The sequence below is a fragment of the Hemibagrus wyckioides genome, linkage group LG07, assembly GCF_019097595.1.
Source record: "Hemibagrus wyckioides isolate EC202008001 linkage group LG07, SWU_Hwy_1.0, whole genome shotgun sequence".
Taxonomy (NCBI): domain Eukaryota; kingdom Metazoa; phylum Chordata; class Actinopteri; order Siluriformes; family Bagridae; genus Hemibagrus; species Hemibagrus wyckioides.
Window position 1 is genome coordinate 4,486,612 of NC_080716.1, and position 20,000 is coordinate 4,506,611.

The 20,000-nt window shown below is 45.5% G+C and overlaps 4 protein-coding genes across 4 annotated transcripts in view; 3 read left to right on the forward strand and 1 right to left on the reverse strand.

Moving 5' to 3' along the window:
* Window positions 1–2,936, forward strand: part of slc35a3b (solute carrier family 35 member A3b) — a 9,073-nt gene extending 6,137 nt beyond the window's left edge. Inside the window, exons 3-9 of the mRNA XM_058395039.1 lie at window positions 383–641; window positions 997–1,151; window positions 1,271–1,393; window positions 1,725–1,890; window positions 2,050–2,168; window positions 2,252–2,385; window positions 2,799–2,936. Coding sequence (XP_058251022.1) covers window positions 383–641; window positions 997–1,151; window positions 1,271–1,393; window positions 1,725–1,890; window positions 2,050–2,168; window positions 2,252–2,385; window positions 2,799–2,889 — 1,047 coding nt within the window. The 3' untranslated portion in view covers window positions 2,890–2,936. The remainder of the gene's footprint in view (window positions 1–382; window positions 642–996; window positions 1,152–1,270; window positions 1,394–1,724; window positions 1,891–2,049; window positions 2,169–2,251; window positions 2,386–2,798) is intronic.
* On the reverse strand, window positions 1,721–7,374 carry fam78ba (family with sequence similarity 78 member Ba). Its single transcript, XM_058395040.1, has 2 exons — window positions 5,504–7,374; window positions 1,721–5,091 (listed from the first exon to the last, which is right to left on the reverse strand). The coding sequence occupies exons 1-2, from the start codon at window positions 5,830–5,832 to the stop codon at window positions 4,569–4,571; spliced, it is 852 nt and encodes a 283-aa protein (XP_058251023.1). The 5' UTR covers window positions 5,833–7,374; the 3' UTR covers window positions 1,721–4,568.
* An 18-nt stretch (window positions 7,375–7,392) lies between these two features.
* Window positions 7,393–13,023, forward strand: LOC131356165 (UMP-CMP kinase-like). The gene is made up of 6 exons (XM_058395042.1): window positions 7,393–7,606; window positions 8,832–8,978; window positions 11,439–11,591; window positions 11,686–11,762; window positions 12,251–12,347; window positions 12,443–13,023. The coding sequence occupies exons 1-6, from the start codon at window positions 7,475–7,477 to the stop codon at window positions 12,482–12,484; spliced, it is 648 nt and encodes a 215-aa protein (XP_058251025.1). The 5' UTR covers window positions 7,393–7,474; the 3' UTR covers window positions 12,485–13,023.
* A 422-nt stretch (window positions 13,024–13,445) lies between these two features.
* The window catches only part of LOC131356164 (UMP-CMP kinase-like), an 11,678-nt gene continuing 5,123 nt past the window's right edge, over window positions 13,446–20,000 (forward strand). The window contains exons 1-4 of the mRNA XM_058395041.1: window positions 13,446–13,885; window positions 14,383–14,529; window positions 15,041–15,190; window positions 15,275–15,351. Of these exons, the coding sequence (XP_058251024.1) occupies window positions 13,727–13,885; window positions 14,383–14,529; window positions 15,041–15,190; window positions 15,275–15,351 (533 nt within the window). The 5' untranslated portion in view covers window positions 13,446–13,726. The remainder of the gene's footprint in view (window positions 13,886–14,382; window positions 14,530–15,040; window positions 15,191–15,274; window positions 15,352–20,000) is intronic.

Sequence of the window (20,000 nt, forward strand, 5' to 3'; positions counted from 1 at the left end):
AAACACCACAGTGGATTAGTCCTGTTGCTTCTGTTCTATCTTTATTCTCTCTCTTCATGTCAATAAGATTAAACAAATGTCATGTTACCATAAAAGTTCAAGCTTTCCCTCTGACACTGGAGACTCCTTCCACACACACACACACACACACACACACACATTTTTAATCCGTGAATGTGGCACGTCCACTGTACAAGTCGCTGTGAATGAGTTTCTACCTGCCCTTCTGAAAATTAATCAACACTTTCTGACCAATCAGAGAGTCCAGAAGTCAGTAGTACTCCTAGACCATTGTGTAGGTGAATACTTATTAACTGTAGCTCAACACAAGTGTATCAATAGCTGATTGTGTGTGTGTTCTTTACCTGTCTACCTTCCTCAGCCCAAACTGGGCGTCTCTGCTAAGCCTGCCCCCTTCATCCGCGAGGAGCCATCCAGCATCTCCTATACGTTCGTATCTAACCGGTTGAAGTATGTTTCTCTGGGGGTTTTGATGATCCAGACCACCTCGCTGGTCCTCACCATGCGCTACTCCCGCACCCTGCAATCCGAGGGGCCGCGATACCTCGCCTCGTCCGCAGTGTTGCTCTCCGAGATCCTCAAGATCCTCATCTGCTCCCTGCTGATCTTCAGCTACAACAGTGAGTCTCCTTCAGTGTGCTTTAGACTCACGCTCCGCAAAGTGGCTTCCAGAGACTGGTGGAAATCACGAGCCACTCTTATTAAAGTTAAATCAAACGACTAGACATGAGAGAAGAGCAATGTGACGATAAAACACTGAGATCCTGATCTCTAATATTAAAATATTTACAGATGTTTGTTTTTAATAATGATATTTCTGTAACAGTCACACACTCTGGCTCATTTGAGATGGAAGTTTTCTATTATTTCCAACTTTGATTTTTCCCAGATTATATTTGGTTTTTGCTGTATATTTATTTATTTTTGTCTATTTATTTATTTTTGTAGACATGCTGAGTGTTTTGTGTTCTTCAGGTTGTAGTGTCCGAGATCTGTACCAGGAGCTGAAGGAGGAGATCGTTCACAGACCCTCAGAGACCGTGAAGCTGGTGATTCCCTCTGGTGTCTACACGCTGCAGAACAACCTGCTCTACGTGGCTCTGTCCAACCTGGATGCTGCTACCTACCAGGTGAACCACTCTCTTACCTGATCGTATCTAACAGACATTCACGACCACGCCTCTGAGTGGGTGAAATCAGGGGCTGAGGAGCAGGACGCCCCGTCCTGACCGCTGGGTTTGTTTTGCAGGTGACTTATCAGCTGAAGATCCTCACCACGGCTCTGTTCTCCATCTCCATGCTGGGGAGGAGACTGGGCATCTGCCAGTGGCTGTCCTTATTCATACTGATGACAGGAATCGCTTTTGTACAGGTAATAACTACCTGATGATGAGAATGTTCAATATAAATCTCCTGGTATTCACTAACACCTGCGCTGAAAGCTGATTGGCTGACAGATCACTCTTCATTTTCATAACTAAAGGAACTGCTGACCTCGATCAAATTCATTATTGCATTATGGAAAAGACATCACATGACAAGTGTAAACGACGTCCTGCTTCTAGGCTTAAGACGAGAGTCAGGATCAGCAGGGTCGAGTAGACACACACCCGAGTCTCCAAACAGTCTAGACAAACCAGAAAAAGTGTGTGTACACAAGGACTGTATAACGCTAAGCAGCTAATCTTCTGTGTTTCTGACAGTGGCCAACACGCTCCGAGTTCGAGTCCAAGATGGACTCGGGTTCGCGGTTAATCGGGGTACTGGCCATTCTGTTCGCCTGCTTCTCCAGTGGATTTGCCGGCGTTTACTTCGAGAAGATCCTCAAAGAAACCAAGCAGAGTGTCTTGATCCGCAACATTCAGCTAGGTCAGGGATCTTTTTTATATGTCTGCTTGTTTGTCCTGTCCTGAAAGTAGAAAGTGGTCAGGTTTGAGCTAATACTCGCTAGCGGCCTGATGTTTACTTGCTTGTTGAAATATTTTTTCGGAAAATACTCGACTCTTTTGTTTCTGCCTCTCCCTGCAGGTTTGTTTGGTCTGTTCTTCGGTCTAACCGGAATGTTTCTGCAGGATGGGGATAAGGTCTGGGAGAACGGGATTTTGCAGGGTTTTAACAGTGTGACCTGGGCCGTGGTCATTCTGCAGGTTAATACAGGTTGTTTTTAATGGCTTCACCTCCTGGCCTTCACTCGCATGTTGGTTTAACTCAGCTTTGCTTTGGATTGTAGGCTACGGGTGGCTTGATCGTCGCGGCGGTCATCAAGTATGCAGATAACATCCTGAAGAGCTTCGCTATGTCCGGCTCCATCATGTTATCTACGGTCATCTCCTACTTCTGGCTGCAGGACTTTAATCCCTCCAGGTATCCCATTCATAGCTGAGTGTGGACTTTACGTTCTAATTAAACATCTTCAGAATTAAATAGGTTTTAAAAATATAGCTAGCCTACCTTTTTACGGTATTTCAGCAGACGCCCTTGTCTTACATTTTTAATAATTGAGGGTTAAAGGGCATTGCTCAGGGGTCCAGTAGTGGGAGCTTGGTGGACCTAGGATTCAAACTTACAACCTTCTACTTAGTAGCCCAACACCTTAACCACTAAGCTAGCAGAACAATAACTTGAAACAAGTAAAAATGGAGTGTAGTCTAGTTCCTATAGGAAGACATGTTCCTTCTTTTGCAAGGTCACTAGGTCACTATGAGAATCAGCGGTCAGGAGATTTTAGTCCCCCTGAGCTTCGTTGGTGAGAAGTAAAGTTTGTTTCTCTCTCACAGTTTGTTCTTCGTGGGCGCTGTGCTGGTCATCACGGCCACGTTTCTCTACGGGTACGACTGGAAACCTGGCGTGAACCCGAGCAAGCAATAGCACGACGGACTCGGCCTGAACCATGTGATGTGCAGAGACTCGGAGAAGAAGTATTAAGGCGTCAAGTGTGCATGAAGTTCAGGAGTGTGATGATCTAAATATGATGATCTAGTGTTACATGGAGGATGTCGGCTTAGAGACGAGACTGTGCAGTATTAAAGACACTATGTTTTAGGTTTCTGATAGCTGGCATGTGCCTGATCATAGACTTCTTACTCACTTAATGTTTACATGAAATGGTGACTGGTGAAAGGTTTCCTGAGGAACACTCTCAGGATCTGTATGTTCATCATCTGCCTGAACATGGTCAATCTAAAGATGGTCAATTTCTCTCATGTACTGTAATAAAAGCAGAACTCCGTTGATTAAGAGATGCTCAGTGCTGTTTTATTCGAAGCCGACCCCAAAGGCCGGCCCCTCCACAGGAACACATCACAGTTTGTTTCCAGTAAAACCGTGGGCATGCAAGAAAAGTCTAAAATCTCCTCCGTCCACTTAAAGAACCGTCCATGCTCAGAGTCCCAGGCTTCTTCTTCCTCTCCGCAGTTAGCTAGCATGTGTGTAGCCATTGCATAGACTCGATATGAACAAGAAGAAGCGATATTCAAAGTGAAATCAGCTGTTAAGTGTTGATCTTCAGAAAAAAACAAAAAAACCTCCTTTTTTAATGTCATTGTTTTACATTTTCAGCAACGAGGTTGGTTTTTTCCTCTACGAAAATGTGGGAGTTTAAAGATCAGGTGTGTGATGTCCAAATATGCTGCTGGTGTTTAACATCCTGGTTTACACAACACTCCGTGTGTGTGTGTGTGTGTGTGTGAGTCACATGTGTCATACCTTAGTCAAATGATTACCTTTGAATCTTGAAATGGTCAGGAATTAAAGATAAGTGGAAAATAATTTAGATAGATAGATAGATAGATAGATAGATAGATAGATAGATAGATAGATAGATAGATAGATTCACAGGCAGAGAGAGAGACTGAGAGCAAGTGGATTACATGATGAAGATTAACGCTGTAACATTGTCAGGGCAGGAGAGGGATGCAGAGATGGACAGAAGGATGCAGGAGGGATGGAGGACAGATGGAGGACAGCAGAGAGGGACGCAGGAGGGACGGAGGACAGATGGAGTGTGTGCTAATATGGAAACTGCCTACAGTGCAGCACCTGAGTGAGGAGGAGTGAGGGGAAACTCATTCCAGATCAGTCATACCAGCTTTCTGTGTGTGTGTGTGTGTGTGTGTGTGCGTGTGTGAGAGAGAGAGACATCGCTAATCATGCTACACCTGGTGTTTGCTAGCTAAGCGTCTCTGCTAGCGTCCACTAAAGCAGTGTGAAGGCTCTTACACTAATAATCCATGGTCATTAAACTGGACAAGTATTATCAGTGTAAGAAGGTCTGTCTCACGTCACATGACCATGCAGTCCGTATCAATCGATCACCGATTCAGATCAGTCGTCTTGTACTGCTTCATCCAACAGTCTAACATTTCTCATCACCATCTCTCAGGAAACCCATGCGTTTATTTCCCATGATCCATTGCTCATGCAAGGACCATTCATTTGTAAAACCGTCCACTAACCCCCCCATGATACTATACTCCTGGACAAACAGACAGAAGCTAGTGGACGTGTTTTAGCCACACTGCACCGTGATCTGGTTTTGCCTAGCAGGTCTATTTGGAGGGGATGACCACTAGCGGTGGCCCTCTCCTCGGCCTCCACATTAACACTTGGGCATCATTGGCGTTGGGTCGCGCCAGCGCGTTTGGCGGAATGGGTTCGTTGTTGGAGAGGATAAGAGGCTGTTCCTGGTGTGTCCGGCTGACCAGAGTGGCACGGGAACCCAGTGGCATCATGGGATCAACCGCGATGTCGACTCGCATGCGCCACCGCACCGTCTGCAGCAGGATCTTCTCACGCGTCACGGTGTTCAGCGCCACCAACCACGTGATGAAGCTCTGGTCACGAGTCACGCGAGTGAGTGCCGGTGCTCCACTCTCACCCACGGGCACCGCCCACGTCACGCTCGGGTAGAAGTTATCGTTCATGCTGACGGTGAGACGTGATGGTTTGGACGTCGGACCCGTGATGGTCACCGTTTCCGTAGTGTTGCCGTACCACGGGTAGCTGACGCCGTCCGAGTCACTGATGGCTTTCACGCGGCCTTCACGCAGCTCCGGCAGCTCCCAGCTCGACCTGCGGCGGGAGGAATATGTTCAGGGGTCAGAGGTCACAGTGGACCTTCTTCTCTCAAATACAGTGAGTGGATGGAGGAAAGAAAGGGTGATCATTCACGTGTTTCACGGCAACATTACTCACACATGAGCTGAAATATAATCAGGTGTGCTGTATGATGCACTCTCTGGCGCCTCCTACCGAGCAGGTGCAGAACTACAGCAGCCGAGTGGCTGAATTACTGATCATGTTGGTTTTTGGTGTGGTTCAGAAGGAGCAGGATGAGTAAATAGTCATTGTTTGAAAACACTAATTAGTATGTCAGTTGGGGTCACAATGGTGCGCTAAGAACAAGTACACTGCTGTATGATAAGAAATGATGATGATGATTATTATTGTTTCTAATGAGGAGTGATGCATCATGGATACTCACACGCCCGCGTCTCCGTACGTGTTGTAGAACTCCATCTGCGTACAAGCCTGAATCCAGCCCACTGTCCACGTCTCGTTCCTGGGCACGGGCGGCATGACCACTCCGGCGGAGGCGCGGAAGTAGGGTGTCCTGTAGCGCAGCACGATGGGTGAGTTCTCCTCCACCACCGTGGGGCTCCGGTCGATGGACGCCGACACCTCGTACACCACGATGTTCTCACGCCGCACGCGCGGCTTACACACCACGCTCTGGAGGCAGCCCATGGCCCCGCCTACCAGGAGCGTGAACGCGATGAGCGATAGCGAGACCGCTCTGAGCCGGACGCTCATATGTTCAAGTCCTTTTTTTTTTTAGCAAGGTGAGAGTAACGCTTGCGCTGTGCTGTCTGAAAAAACTTTCACGTATTGCTAATAATATATTGTAGTGTAAAACCACACACACACACACACAGTGAGCTGCTGTCAGGCTACAAAATTAGCTTTGCCGCTATGCTGCTATTTCTGAGGTAATTGTATGCGGTGTGAAACACAGGTTTGGTTTATAATAATAATAACAATATCAGGGTTTTTTTTTATTAAATATTACACGTATAGCCGTTTCTTCCTAACACATACATAGATCGTTTTTTAAAATTGCCTAGCTAGCCCGCTGTAGCTAAGCTAAGAATAGAACGTCGCTAGCTAACTTTCCCTGAATACGAAACTGCGGAGTTAGCTCGGCAAATCACTCTGAATTAACAAGAAAAATAATACTAATACTGAGGTTTATCGATTATTTAATTTTTAATCATTAATTTGTTTATAGTTATAACACGAGGATAGAGAGCTCTACTGACGTAAGAAAAAAAAAATAATAAACAGAATTCTGACTGGATAGCTAGCCTAGTTAACTAGTGGAGATAATTGTCGCTATTTTATCACAACACGAGAGTAGAATCGATAAGGAAGTGATGATGACAGAAATTATTTAATTATACGTGTCTTTATAAAACAAGAAATAATAATAAAGATTGAACATTTCCGCGGTATTGAAATTGAAATATGGGTCTCGCGCGCCACTGCGGGTTGCTAAGCGACCAGAGTGAATGGATGGCGCGCGCGCTTAAGCCATTTCTGAGGGAAAAGCCATGCACATGAATGGAATAAAGAAGATGGAGCGCTACGGTGCAGAGAAACGGGGTGAAAGGTAGCTCAACTCGACCCCCCCTTCTTCCTTCTCTTTCTCCACCACCACCACCTTCTCCTCCTCCTCCTCCTCCTCGTGCTCTTCCTCCACCTCTCCTCCCGTGGAGTGCCGCACTGCCCTTGGAGTTTGTCCCCGGGCTCGGCTGTGCACGCGACGCGGTTCGAATGCGCTCGGTTTCCGGTTCCCACTTCCCCACCGTGCCTGTCTCCGCGCCCTCTGTCCCCGCCGTCATGTCAATGGCGAGGTGTTGAAAGAAGAGGCGGCGGCGGCAGCATCCGAGCCGAAGGCATCCTGCACGAGCTGGGGATGAGAAGACAACACGCGCGCGCTGAATGACGGCACCGGAAACGCAAACCCGTCGAATCTGAATAATCCTCGGCGTTCATCTTTAGATTAAAGCATATATATATATATATATATATACATATATATATATACATATATATCAACTCATAATTAATAAAGTCATTAATCCGTAACGGGTTTTTTTAATTATTATTATTTTCACGGAAAACACAACGGTCGCTGTTCAATCGTAGCTAGTGCTGATGGTTATTCAGGTCACGCGCACGGAGCACCAGCGGCCGCAGCAGCAGCATCAAGCGTGCGCGTTCACAGCACCGGGCGTGGTTTGTGGCAACGCAGCACACGCCCCACTTTTCGCTGATTGGTCGCGCTGGCGTCACAGCGGAAGAGGAATAGGCTCCGGGCGCCACTTCCTACTTACCGGCCAGCTCGTTCCGCTCATTCATCAGCGACCTTTCGACGGTTTGTTCTGCGGGGTTTATGATCGGTGGACCGCTCCGCAGCCTGTGTAAAAAAGCCCCGAGGATTTTTCTCGCCATGAAACCGCAGGTTGTGTTCGTCCTGGGCGGACCCGGAGCCGGAAAAGGAACCCAGTGCGCCAAAATTGTCGAGGTAGGTTAGACCCGGACTCGCGCTCGCGCCACATCACACACGACCGGTCTCGTGCCAGAATAATAGAGAATAATAAAATAGAAAACATCCAGAAACCGGGATGTACAGGATACACACACACACACACTTTGCTCTCCTTATGGCCGCATCCTAAAATGCCCCCCCCTTCCTTAAAGACGCTCAGTACATTCCTTCAACACTTTATTATCATTATCATTGTCCACCCTGCCCAGTGCCCTGTACATGCTGTGGTCATTCCCATCCAGCTTATTTCCGGGTCACTTGGGTCTGCTCCCAAATTCACTCTCTAGTGTTGATCATTTCCAGCCTTCACCCGGACCTTTATTATCTCCCTGCAAGCCCATGAGGTCGTGACCCGAACCGAACCGCCCGGTTCACACTCACTGACCACTAAATTCCCTCTAGAAGTGCACTCCTGTGACTGAGGATGTAAAAAAAATGACACTTATGGGCTATTAGTGCACTATTTTGGACACTGCTCACACAGTCACTGAGAAGATCATGTATCATGATGTTAACACCACGATGTCTGGAGATTTTAGACACTGTGTAGGGTTTAAAAGTCAGTGCTGTAAAAAAAAACAAACAATTTAAATAAAAGTTAGTCAATAAACTGGAATGTAAAACAATGTCCAGTTTATTCCACATGCAGATGAGCCACTGCTGTTTATTAAAAATAAATAAATTAGTAATACAATTCTACATATTTCTGAGTGTGTGTGTGTGTGTGTGGCAGTGTGAGGCTGTGGGTGTGGTTTCTGTCCCCACCCAGCTGAGTAAACACACACACTGTTATAAAGACCAGGTTTGATGGTGTGACAGAGGATTTTGAACCTTCTCCACTTCCTGTTCCTCCTGAAGTCACTTCCTCCTCTTCGTCTGAAACCTGAGCAGCTTTTTATCATTTAAATGAATCCGTCACTCCACACATCACAGATCTGTTACTGTAACCAGCAACTTACAGCTCTGACACTGGAGACTCCTTCCATACATACAAAGATTACACCCGTTAGGAGCCGTTGCTATGGAAACCGTAAGGTATAGCGAGTGCATTAGTATAAACCTGCGCTACAGTCCGAGCTGCTGTTAGAGAGAACTGATCAGAGTCAGAGGTTAACATGACTGCAGAAATGAGTGTAGACCTTACTCTGGGTGTGTAACTGTTACTCCTTGCCTCATTGCGCCCCCTGTGTGTGTGTATCAGAACTACAGCTACACCCATCTGTCTGCTGGAGACCTGCTGAGAGAGGAGCGCAACCGGCAAGGCTCCGAGTCCGGACAGCTCATCGACCGCTACATCAAAGAGGGAAAGATTGTCCCTGTGGAGATCACCATCAACTTACTGAAGACGGTCTGTAGGTCACACTCACACACTGACCAAGAGCAAAAAATCTGGACAAATCTAGATAAAAAAAGTGAAAACACAAGGACAAATCAAACAGAGCGGAAAAGGTAGATATAGTGTGTGAATGGAATTCTTCCCTCTGATTGGACAAGACATCTGTCACTCAGGATCTAAAGGAAGTAGGAAATTGTGAATCTAACTTTATTTCCTGTACATGTGTGGAGTTCTGCCTTCACTTTAAACCATTATTTTTCTCAATAGTGCAACTTTAAATGTTTAAAAAAACACAAAAAAAACAAACATGTACTATTCTGCCAAAAGTTTTGGGACGTCTGCCTTCACCTGCACATGAATGTAATATGGAGTTGTCCCGCCCTTTACAGCTATAACAGCTTCAGCTCTTCTGGAAGGCTTTCCACAAGGTTTAGGAGTGTGTTTATGGGAATTTTTGACCATTCCTTTAGAAGCACATTTATGAGGTCAGGCACTGATGTTGGACGAGAAGGACTGGCTCACAGTCTCCTCTCTAATTCATCCCAAAGGTGTTCTATGGGGTTGAGGTCAGGACTCTGTGAAGTTCCTCCACACCAAACTCACTCATCCATGTCTTTATGGACCTTGCTTTGGTCACTGGTGTGCAGTCATGTTGGAACAGGAAGGGGTCATCCCCAAACATGAAACTCCAATCAGAGGGAAGAATTCCATTCACTAACTATACTTATCTTTTCCACTTTGTGTTTGGATTTGTTCTTGTGTTCTGAACCTTCTCAGCCACTGTAGAAAACTGAAAAAAAGTTACACAGGACGCTTTGTATCTTTAACTCGTGACCTGTTTGACCGCTAAATAAAAAAAAATCTTGATATGTATTATATTATCCTGTTGTTGACCACAGGCTTTTAAAAGATTAATGAGGAAGATCTTCACAGAACTTGAATAATGAAGTGTTGCAGAATCAGTGCTTTATTCAGATTAATTGAGAGTTGAGATTCATTTAGGATCGAAACAGAAGAATTGTACGTTAGCAGCAGGGACAGAGATGGACATGGCTAACAACAACGCGTTAAACACACAAAGTATGGAAAGGTTTAAAGAGTCAGAATTCCGGTTCTGGGTGTTGTTGTTCAGCTCCCTGAATTTCCAGTTCCTCAGGTCCAGACTGACTGGTGTCAGGGGGGTGTGGAGGGGGGGTGGAACAGAGACACTTTTGCATATGGGTTCTTGGTATGCAAAATCATTTCTGTTCTCTAAATTATATACACACAAAAATGACCTGGATGGACCAAAGGGGTGGACCAAAGGGGTGGACCAAAGGGGTGGACCAAAGGGTGCTTAAATATTACATAGAAAACTATTCATTAAGTCAAATTAGATATGTAATAATATTAGTATAGTACAGTGGGGAGAGGACATTTTTTTTTTAGGTACAGTGGAACCTCGGGTTACGAATTCCAAGTTCTTAAGGTGAAAATACGAAGCGTATGTAAACTTCTTATGAAGAACTGACCCAAGCCAAACATTCCAGGCTCCTCACAGGAAGTCGTGCCACCAAGCTTGGGCTAAAAATAGAACAGAGCACCCATGCCCCCAATCTGTCCACAAAAAAACACCCCAAAGATCACCTGGACACATGCCCGAAGGTGACGTTGGTATCTTGGGTTGACTCTTTCCAAACAGCTTTCTCTGACTGAAAAGAAATCATAAAACTCGCTTCGGTCAGCTTCGCTTGGCTTTCCACTGACGAGTTTTGAACGGCTCCCGAACTTAGCCAGCGTTCGGTTCAGGTCGTATGCTTCGTATGGCGATGCAGATTTCAATTCTTAAGGTGAAAATCTGTAAGGAAAGGCATTCGGATGCCGAGGGTCCACTATATCTTATTCAGGAATTGTTCATTCCCATCATGCAGAAGCTACACCTGATCTGCTGATTAAACTGGAGGCATCAGGTGTAGTTCCTCTGCATGTTGGGAATGCAGACACACCAGCCATGTTCAGACTCTGAGGCTTCTTTAGTTCTTCAGTTTCATTTTGGTTTAGCACCACAGACATTCTGCTGGTCCCCTTGTCTGCACCCGAGGTCACTTCCAAGGACGGCGTTCTGTATAAACCGAGTCCCAATCTTCTGGGGTTCTTGTAAGATGGAAGGAAATGTATTTCACCCAGACGTAACACAGTCCAAACGTTTCCCTCAGCGTCTGATGTTATGTCTGGTTTGAGCCTGCTCCTGTTTATTACTTTATTCCTGCACTTTGAGCTTCTGCAGTCACGTCAGCAATCTCTGATTAGCAAAGTGCAGCGATTGGGGAATGTCATGGTTAAAGATGATGGAGGAGTGTGTTAGCTATCGCTAGTGGCTTCAGGGATTTGGACCAGTCTTGGAGAGCTCTCAGAAATCACACCACCAAACACACCCCATTTCCCCAAAAGTCTTGAGTATCTGTTAGAGTTCTAATTTTCTGTCATGTCTAGGCAATGGAGGAGACCATGAAGAAGGATGAGAACAAGTTCCGCTTCCTGATCGACGGCTTCCCGCGTAACGAGGACAACCTGCAGGGCTGGATAAAGGTCATGGACGGCAAAGCGGACGTCAAATTCATCCTGTTTTTTGACTGCAGCACTGAAGTGAGTTGTGGTTTTTGTAGTTACCTCAGTTACCTCGACACCCTGACATCATCTTGTGGAACCCGAGGGCTGATTTTTGGGGTTCTGGTTGCAGGTTTGTATCAACCGGTGTCTAGAAAGAGGGAAGAGCAGCGGCAGGACTGATGACAACAAAGAGAGTTTGGAGAAAAGGTATCTTCATCTCCACATGTTTAGATAAAATCCAGATCTTTATTACAAAGTGCTCACAAAGCTGAAGATTCCCGATGACCCGAGATTCCCAGGTGCTACATTCCCAAAGGTCCTACTTCCTACAGGAATGTTATCAGGGCTCTGTGTTAACAATATCCAAATTTCTGATTCCCTAAAGGTCTCGTGTTAGCTATTTCCAATGTTCTCAAAGGTTCTCCGCTCTCAGAACCCTATGTTCTCAAAGGTTCCATCTTTAAGAACCTCAAAGGTGCATCATTCCCAGTGGTTCCATTAACCCCATGTTCTGTAGGTCTAACAGATTTTAGGTTCTGCTCACTTTCCTCATCTCTTGGTTGACCTTCTCACCTCCTTCCCGTCATTCTAACCCCATGACCTCTGTCTCCTCTTCAGAACTTCTTCACCATCTTTCCTTTCCATTTAAACGGATTTATTTTTGTTCAGTTTGTCTTTAACGTTTTCCTCCTCAGGATCCAGACGTACCTGCAGTCCACACGGCCAATCATAGAGCAGTACGAGAAGCAGGGTAAAGTGCGCACCATTGATGCCTCATGCTCCGTCAGTGAGGTCAGTCTACAGTGGGCTGAGCTATCAATAATAATAATAATAATAATAATAATAATAATTAGCTAATTCTGATTGGCTGTCTTTCACCTGTGCAGGTTTTCACCGACGTCAAGTCAGTCTTCGATCGAGAGGGTTGAACCTGCTGACTCCGCCCCTTCAGCGATGCTACACTTCATTTATTCACACCTTTATCTTTTTATTCATTTAACTATATTTTTGTTTAGGAGCGAGTGTGTGTGTGTGTGTGTGTGTGTGTGTGTAAGGGGGACATTCTGTCATCATTTCCACTTAATGCCCAAGAGGAAGAGTATTCCTCTAGAAGTAGAGCAATAGAGTCCAAATTAAAGGGCAAATTTTCAATAGGAATGGTATTTAGTACTTATAGTACTCTTAGTTCAAAGGGATTTGGCGTTTTAATCTGTGGCCATATGGATGAGTGTGTGTCATATCGTTATTATGTTCTTCTTCTTATTATTATTATTGCTGTTATTGTTATTAATAATAACCACCTTGAGCAGCGATCACAGGGGGCCAAGCACCGATAGTGCTGCTGTGGCTAAATTACCATTTAAAGAGTACATTAAAAATGGTTCTTAATTTAATTTTAAGTAGGGTCGCAGAACATGGACACAATATTTTATTGTGATGACCGTCGACACAATATATTAAAGAGGAATATATATTGGACACCTATCATGGTTCAAAATCATCCTGCAGTATTTAGATAGAGTTTAAATGGAGAGTCTGTAGAGGAGCATGTGATTGGTCAGAAGGATCACCTTTACACACAGCCTCGTTTAGGCTTCCATCATATTACTGTAAAGAAAAAATGCAATAAGGATTAATGAGTGATGTAACCCAGCCCCAGCAGCCTGGTGTTAGCCCTAATGTTTTATCTTAATACACAAAGTCACATGATCATCGGGTGTAACATGATATTAAAAGATGTCTCCTACTTCAAAATGTTTGTTTTATTTATTTATCTACACACACACACCACTTGTGTTTGAGTGCACTGGATTGGCTCGGAAGGAGGCGTGGCCTCTTAGTGTTTAAAGCTCTGACACTGGAGACTCCTTCCATGTGAGCATACAGGTACCGGGGGTGTTACTGTGCTGTAAAGATGCATACACCTGTCAGAGCTATGCACACTGAGTATCACTAAGCTAAACAGAACGCTTTAGATTAGTCCATAGGTAAGGTGTGACAAAGTATTGGCACCCCCTTCACAGCAGTGTTAAGGGTAAAGGGGTGCCAATACTTTGTGCAGCGCTGATGTAAGAGTGTGTCTAACAAGTCAGAATATGTACCAAACCTCTGTCCAGGCTAACGAGAGGAAGCTGGTTAGATTTCACGTGAATAGAAACCGAAAGTAAAGCATGCGCGAGACCTGTGAAAGTTCCCAGGAGTTCTTTTCTCTCTCTCTCTCTCTCTCTCTCTCTCTCTCTCTCTCTCTCTCCATGATGACCCCTGAGGTTGTGTTCGTCCTGGGTGGACCTGGGGCAGGAAAAGGCACTCAGTGCTCCAAGATTGCTGAGGTAAAACACGGAAATAGAGTTTTTTTTAAGTAAAAAACGATCATTGTGATTATGCACCATATAAAAGATCCTGCAGGTCGCTGATACTGAGACTGTTTAACTCTTAAACCTTCGGGAAAATGCTTTCACATATTTTAAAAAGGTTGTTCATCCGATTTATTTATCTGATAATGGCTCGGAAATTAAGTCACTTTCTATAGAATTCTATAGCAATGAATAAAAAGCATTGAACTGCGCTCGTGCTGTTTCCTCTTAAACTCAAAAATAGTCTGAATTTGGGTCACTTGGTCAAGTTTGAAACACTTGGTCATGGTGTAATTAAAATAAACAGTTTAACTAAAATGATCCTGGTTAGATTTTCCCACCCGCCAGTGATGAGACTCTTGCATGCTAAGTGCGCCCCCTGGTGGACAGGAATAAGTTTTGCGTGATGCAAACTGTGAAGCAACAAGACATGAGTGTCCGTCTCTCTCTCTCTCTCTCTCTCTCTCTCTCAGTACTACAGCTACACACACCTCTCCGCCGGACAGCTGCTGAGAGAAGAGCGCAGACGTCCAGACTCCGAGTTCGGCCGGATCGTCGACAGCTGCTTCGAGCGAGGAGAGTTCGCTCCTGTGGAGATCACCATCGCCTTACTGAGAAGGGTGAGATGTTCCAGACCAGTCCAGAGCTGCTGCGTGATTAAGTCTTCCAGGGTTTCAACCGTAAAAATGAACCAGGTTCAGGAGTACGAGACTGGAGAGAACGTGTGATGTGGTACTGTGGAAAAACTACGGCTTAAAATAGCAAGGAGGCTAGTAAGGGTCAGAAGTTTAAATAAGGCAGTGAGATTGAGGAAGTGAAGCGATGTAGCAATGTGAGCATGCTAACATGAGGAAAAGGAAGCCATTTGGGGAATGTGGGGAAAAACCTTGAGTTTCGAAAGCCACTGTGGTGAATGTGAAAGCCTTTTTTTTTTTTATGTATCTATTACAAAAGAATCTCATATCTACAGAACGTCCAGAGAGAGCCAGGTTCTGGTTTCTTCCCTCCTTAGGCATGACTGGAATAGCCGTGTGATCCTGACCCAGGCCTACAGTATAGACGGAATCTTCACTTCCTCTGGGTTTTATGTGGAAAAGCTGTTCTTCATCCCATCTTCTGTGTCACCTCTAGGCGATGGAGGAGACCATGCAGACCGACCAGAACAAGTTCCGCTTCCTCATCGATGGATTTCCTCCGAACCAGGAGAACCTGCAGGGCTGGATGAAGGTCATGGACAAAGCAGAGGTCAAGTTCGTGCTTTTTCTGGACTGCAGTAATGAAGTGAGTCTTTTTCCTCTTAGAGGTTTTAGACTTTGATGAAGTGTCTGTGGTCAGCTGCAACCTGAAGCATGGATCTCGGTGCAGGTCTGTGTCAGAAGATGTCTGGAAAGAGGAAAGAGCAGTGGAAGAGATGATGACAATAAAGAGAGCTTGCAGAGAAGGTAAGTTTTAAAAAGAGAGAAATATCGAGAGAGAGAGAAAGAGAGTGAGAGGAGGGGGCAGGAGTGAGAGGAAAGGGGGGGTGAGAGAGAGAGCGGGAGTCAGAGGAAAGGAGAGAGACGGGGGGGCAGGTGGAGAGATTAAGAGTAAGAGAGAGATGAGAGGGGGAGAGAGAGAGAGAGAGAGAGAGAGAGAGGGAGAGAGAGAGAGAGAGAGAGAGGGGGAGAGAGAGAGAGAGAGAGAAATGAGAGGGAGAGCAGGAGTAAGAGGAAAGGAGAGAGACGGGGGCAGGTGGAGAGATTAAGAGTAAGAGAGAGATGAGAGGGGGAGAGAGAGAGAGAGAGAGAGAGAGAGAGAGAGAGAGAGAGAGAGAGAGGGGGAGAGAGAGAGAGAGAGAGAGAGAGAAATGAGAGGGAGAGCAGGAGTAAGAGGAAGGGGGAGAGACGGGGGGGCAGGTGGAGAGATTAAGAGTAAAAGAGAGATGAGAGGGGGAGAGAGAGAGGATAGTGAGAGAGAGAGAGAGAGAGAGAGAGAGAGAGAGAGAGAGAGAGGATAGTGAGAGAGAGAGAGAGAGAGAGAGAGAGGATAGTGAGAGAGAGAGAGAGAGAGAGAGAGGATAGTGAGAGAGAGACTTTTTTTGACTTTTTACGCATCTTTATTTACACAAGTCACATATAAAAGTCACAGTGACTCAATAAATAAATAAGTAAGTAAATAAATAAATACGTATTAAAATAAATGTCAATAAATTATTTTAAATATGAGTGATTAGTTTAGTTCTGCTGCAAAGTTAAGTTTCCTTTCTGCAACAGAACACAACACATTCTCACAACACCACACATCTAAACATCCAAGTCATTCATACTTTTATAAAAATTAAAATCAATTGAAATTCTAGATTTCATTATCCTTTTCAGAATTTTTATGGCGTCACAGTCAGTGCTTTGTGCAATTTGGTTTTTCCGGCTCAGGTATATCACCATTTTGGCCTGACCAAATATAAAATTGATCAGTTGGCACCTGAACCGGTGTTTTCTGACAAACTTAAAACCAAAAATAAAACACTGAAAAGTAAAAACAACATTAAAAGACCTTAAAATGCTCCGTAAAAACACAAACAGTGGAAGTAATCTGGAGCAGTGAATAAAAGCATGAAAAACTGTTTCTCTCTGTGAACAAAAAGGACAATCATGTGCAATATCAGGGTTTAAAACAGAAATAAAAGAGTTCACAGAGATAATACAGTGTAAAATCCTCCACTGGAGGTCGGCAGCTTTTTTAGTTAACGGTGGTTTATACAGTGCGTCCACTCTGGTTTAAAATCATCAGTAAAACCATGTACACTTCTCCATGGGGTGTCCACCCTCCCACTCAGCTTCTTCTTGTTTAAAACCTTGATACAGGCTCTGTAGAGCAGCTTCCCCGACACTGACCCAAAGTCCATCTCCCCTTCACCCCGGCACTCCAGGAGGGGGCCTGCACACCCGTCGAGGTCAGGAGCGATGTTCAGCTGGGGAAAGGGTTCGTCCTCTGCAGGACCAGTCTCTGTGTGTGAATAGTCCATTAGCTGAACACGCTCCTCTGATGTCAATGCAGATCTCCAGCGGTGTAGGAGCTGATTGACAACACGCAGGGACCGCAGTCCCATACGCACTGCCAGGTCCTCTGCCCTCGACAAGTCCGACCCCGCGATGTTCACAAGCTCCCGGAGCGTTATAATCCCTGAGGAGATGAGAGTTCTGGACAGTGCAGGGACGGTCACACTGGAGATGTCCAGTCTCCCACCGTACACCAGAGGCTCCTCCAGCAGCCAGTGTAGCGTTCTACAGCCCTTGTTTTGTTTCTTAAAACAGTTCCAAATTTTAAAAAATCCACGGTAAAAGGCTGGTAGTCCAGAAATGTCCAGCATTTTTGTGTCCATTAAAAACAACGCTCTGTCCAGCCCCAGTCCTTGAACTGTGCGTAGTAGTCCACTGGCTGCTGCTCTCCATACTAAGTCTCCGGGTCCAGTGAGGAGTCTCTGGATAAACTGGAGGCGGAAGGCTGCGGCTCTGCTGGACAGCTGGACCAGCCCCTGTCCTCCTTCCTCCTTCGGCAGATGAAACACACTCTGTGGAATCCAGTGTAGACCGTCCCAGAAGAAGTCCACCAACAGGGCCTGGATGTTTGCCTGCAGGTTCGGCGGCGGATCCACGCATGCCAGCTTGTGCCAGAGGGACGACGCGGCGAGGTTGTTGAGGACCAGCGTTCTCCCCCTGTAGGACATCTTTGGAACCAGCCGCTTCCACCTGCTCAGTCTGCCCTTCACGTGCTCTACAGAACCTTCCCAGTTTTTACTTAAAAACTCATTGTTCCCCAGGTAGACACCCAAGTATTTAAAACCACCTCTTTTCCACGCTAAGCCTCCTGGTAGTGACGGTTGCCCACCTCCCCACCCCCCAACTAAAATGGCTTCACTTTTAGACCAGTTAACCTTGGCGGAGGATAAAATTTGAAAGTCATTTAAGATATCAGTTAAAACATTGACATCATTTTGTGTGTTTATCATCACTACCAGATCATCTGCATAAGCTGATAAACATATTGAGGCATTAGCATGTGGCATATTAAAACCAGAGAGATTACTTCTTAACTTATTTAAAAGAGGTTCAATAGCTAGAGAGTACAACATTCCAGAGAGGGAACAGCCCTGCCTGATCCCCCTGTACACTCTAAAAGGAGCACATAAACCACCGTTAACCTTCAGTACACTCTCAATGTCACTGTACAACACCCTGATCATGGCTATAAAACCTGGACTGAACCCAAAGGCTTCCAGCACCTTCCACAAATATTCATGTTCAACCCGGTCAAAAGCCTTTTCCTGATCTAAAGAAATCAGACCAGTCTTTAAGCCCAATAGCCTGGAGACGTCCAAAATGTCACGAATTAAATACACATTATCGAATATGGACCTATCAGGCACACAGTACGTCTGGTCCTGGTGAATGAGCTGCTCCATTACCTTAGTCAGTCTCGAGGCTAATGCTTTTGAGAGCAGCTTGCAGTCAGTGCACAGTAGTGAGACCGGGCACCAGTTCTTCAGGTGGGTCAGGTCTCCCTTCTTCGGTAGCAGGGTCAGGACGGCCCTCCTGCAGCTCAACGGGAGTTCACCTCTCCGTACGCTGTCCCGTAGGACATCCAGCACGTCCTGCCCTATGACAGCCCAGAATGCCTTGTAGAACTCGACAGGGAGACCGTCTATACCTGACGCCTGTCCATTCTCCATCCCCTGGAGAGCCTCATGAACCTCCTCCAGCGTCAGCTCCGTGTCCAACTCTCTGGCCGCTTGTTCAGAGAGCTTTGGCAGGTTCATGAGGAAGCTGTCCTCCACCACCTGTGCCCCTGACCACTCACTGCTGTACAGCTTCGAGTAGAAGCTTACTGTCTGCTGGCGAATTTCAGTGGGCTCAGATAAGAGATCCCCTGATTCTGTTTGCACAGCATGTATCAATCTTTTCTGTCCATTCTTCTGCTCTAAACTGAAAAAGAACTTTGAAGGAGCGTCCATCTCAGCAGCGCTTTTAAAGCATGAGTAGATCAGCGCCCCCTGTGCTGTAATGTCTAACAGGTCGTTCATTTTGGATTTTTTACGTTTGAGGGCTTCAACATGCCCTCGATTTCCAGTGGCCTCCAAACGCTGGAGCTCCACTATTTCTACCTCCAGAGCTTTCAGAGATCTAACAATGTCTCTTGTGACATTGAGAGTGTACTGTTGACAAAATTCTTTGACTTGTGCTTTTGTCACATCCCACCACAGCTGAAGTGAACTAAATGCTGCCTTCTCAGATTTAAAACAATTCCATAAATAAATAAAAGACTCTCTAAGATTAGTGTCTTCTAAAAGAGCTGTGTTAAAATGCCAGTAGGCACTCCTAGGTTTAACCTTCTCTTTAGTAATAGTACACTGGACCATGCTGTGGTCAGAGATGCCTATTGGAACAATAAAACACTTTGTAAAAAACGTCAGCTGATGCTTAAAACCATAAAAACGATCTAATCTCGCCAGGGAGAGAGAGTTGTCTATGGCATGGGCCCACGTGTACTGTCTCTTGTTCTTATTAAAAGTTCTCCATATGTCGCTCAACTCGTGGGCCTCCACCATCTCCCACAGACGCTTACGGGAAGCCATGTGAGGTTCTGTGTGGTTCCGGTCTAAAATATCTGTAGTACAGTTAAAATCACCACCCAGAATTAAAATCTCTGCAGTGTTGCAGTCAGCAATCACATTGTTCATCATGTCTAAAAAAGTCATCCTCTCCACTGCACTGGTGGGAGTGTACACACAGATAAAAACTAAAACCTCATTCTCATAAAAAGTTTTCACTTTTAAAAGCCTCCCATTTAAAAATTCTTCAACTGAATAAGAACAGGGAATAAAACTGCGAGCAAAGAGCAAGGCGACTCCACCACTGAGCGTTGTGTTGTGACTTAAAATCACCAACCCATCCCACTCCTTCACCCAATCAGCAGCATTGCTGGTATCACTGTGGGTTTCCTGCAGCATGGCAACGTCAATGTGCTTCTGCTTTAAAACTTCATACAGTTTAGCTCTCTTGTTCTGCTCTCTTGCTCCATTAATATTTAAACTCACAATATTAACTCCTTTCAT

Coding starts and splice junctions, on each gene's coding strand:
- LOC131356165 (XM_058395042.1), top strand. CDS start 7,475: ATGATCGGTGGACCGCTCCGCAGCCTGTGTAAAAAAGCCCCGAGGATT. Junction 7,607..8,831: donor AGTGCGCCAAAATTGTCGAG/GTAGGTTAGACC, acceptor TGTGTGTATCAG/AACTACAGCTACACCCATCT. Junction 11,592..11,685: donor TTTTTGACTGCAGCACTGAA/GTGAGTTGTGGT, acceptor TTCTGGTTGCAG/GTTTGTATCAACCGGTGTCT.
- fam78ba (XM_058395040.1), bottom strand. CDS start 5,832: ATGAGCGTCCGGCTCAGAGCGGTCTCGCTATCGCTCATCGCGTTCACG. Junction 5,092..5,503: donor ACGTACGGAGACGCGGGCGT/GTGAGTATCCAT, acceptor CTCCCGCCGCAG/GTCGAGCTGGGAGCTGCCGG.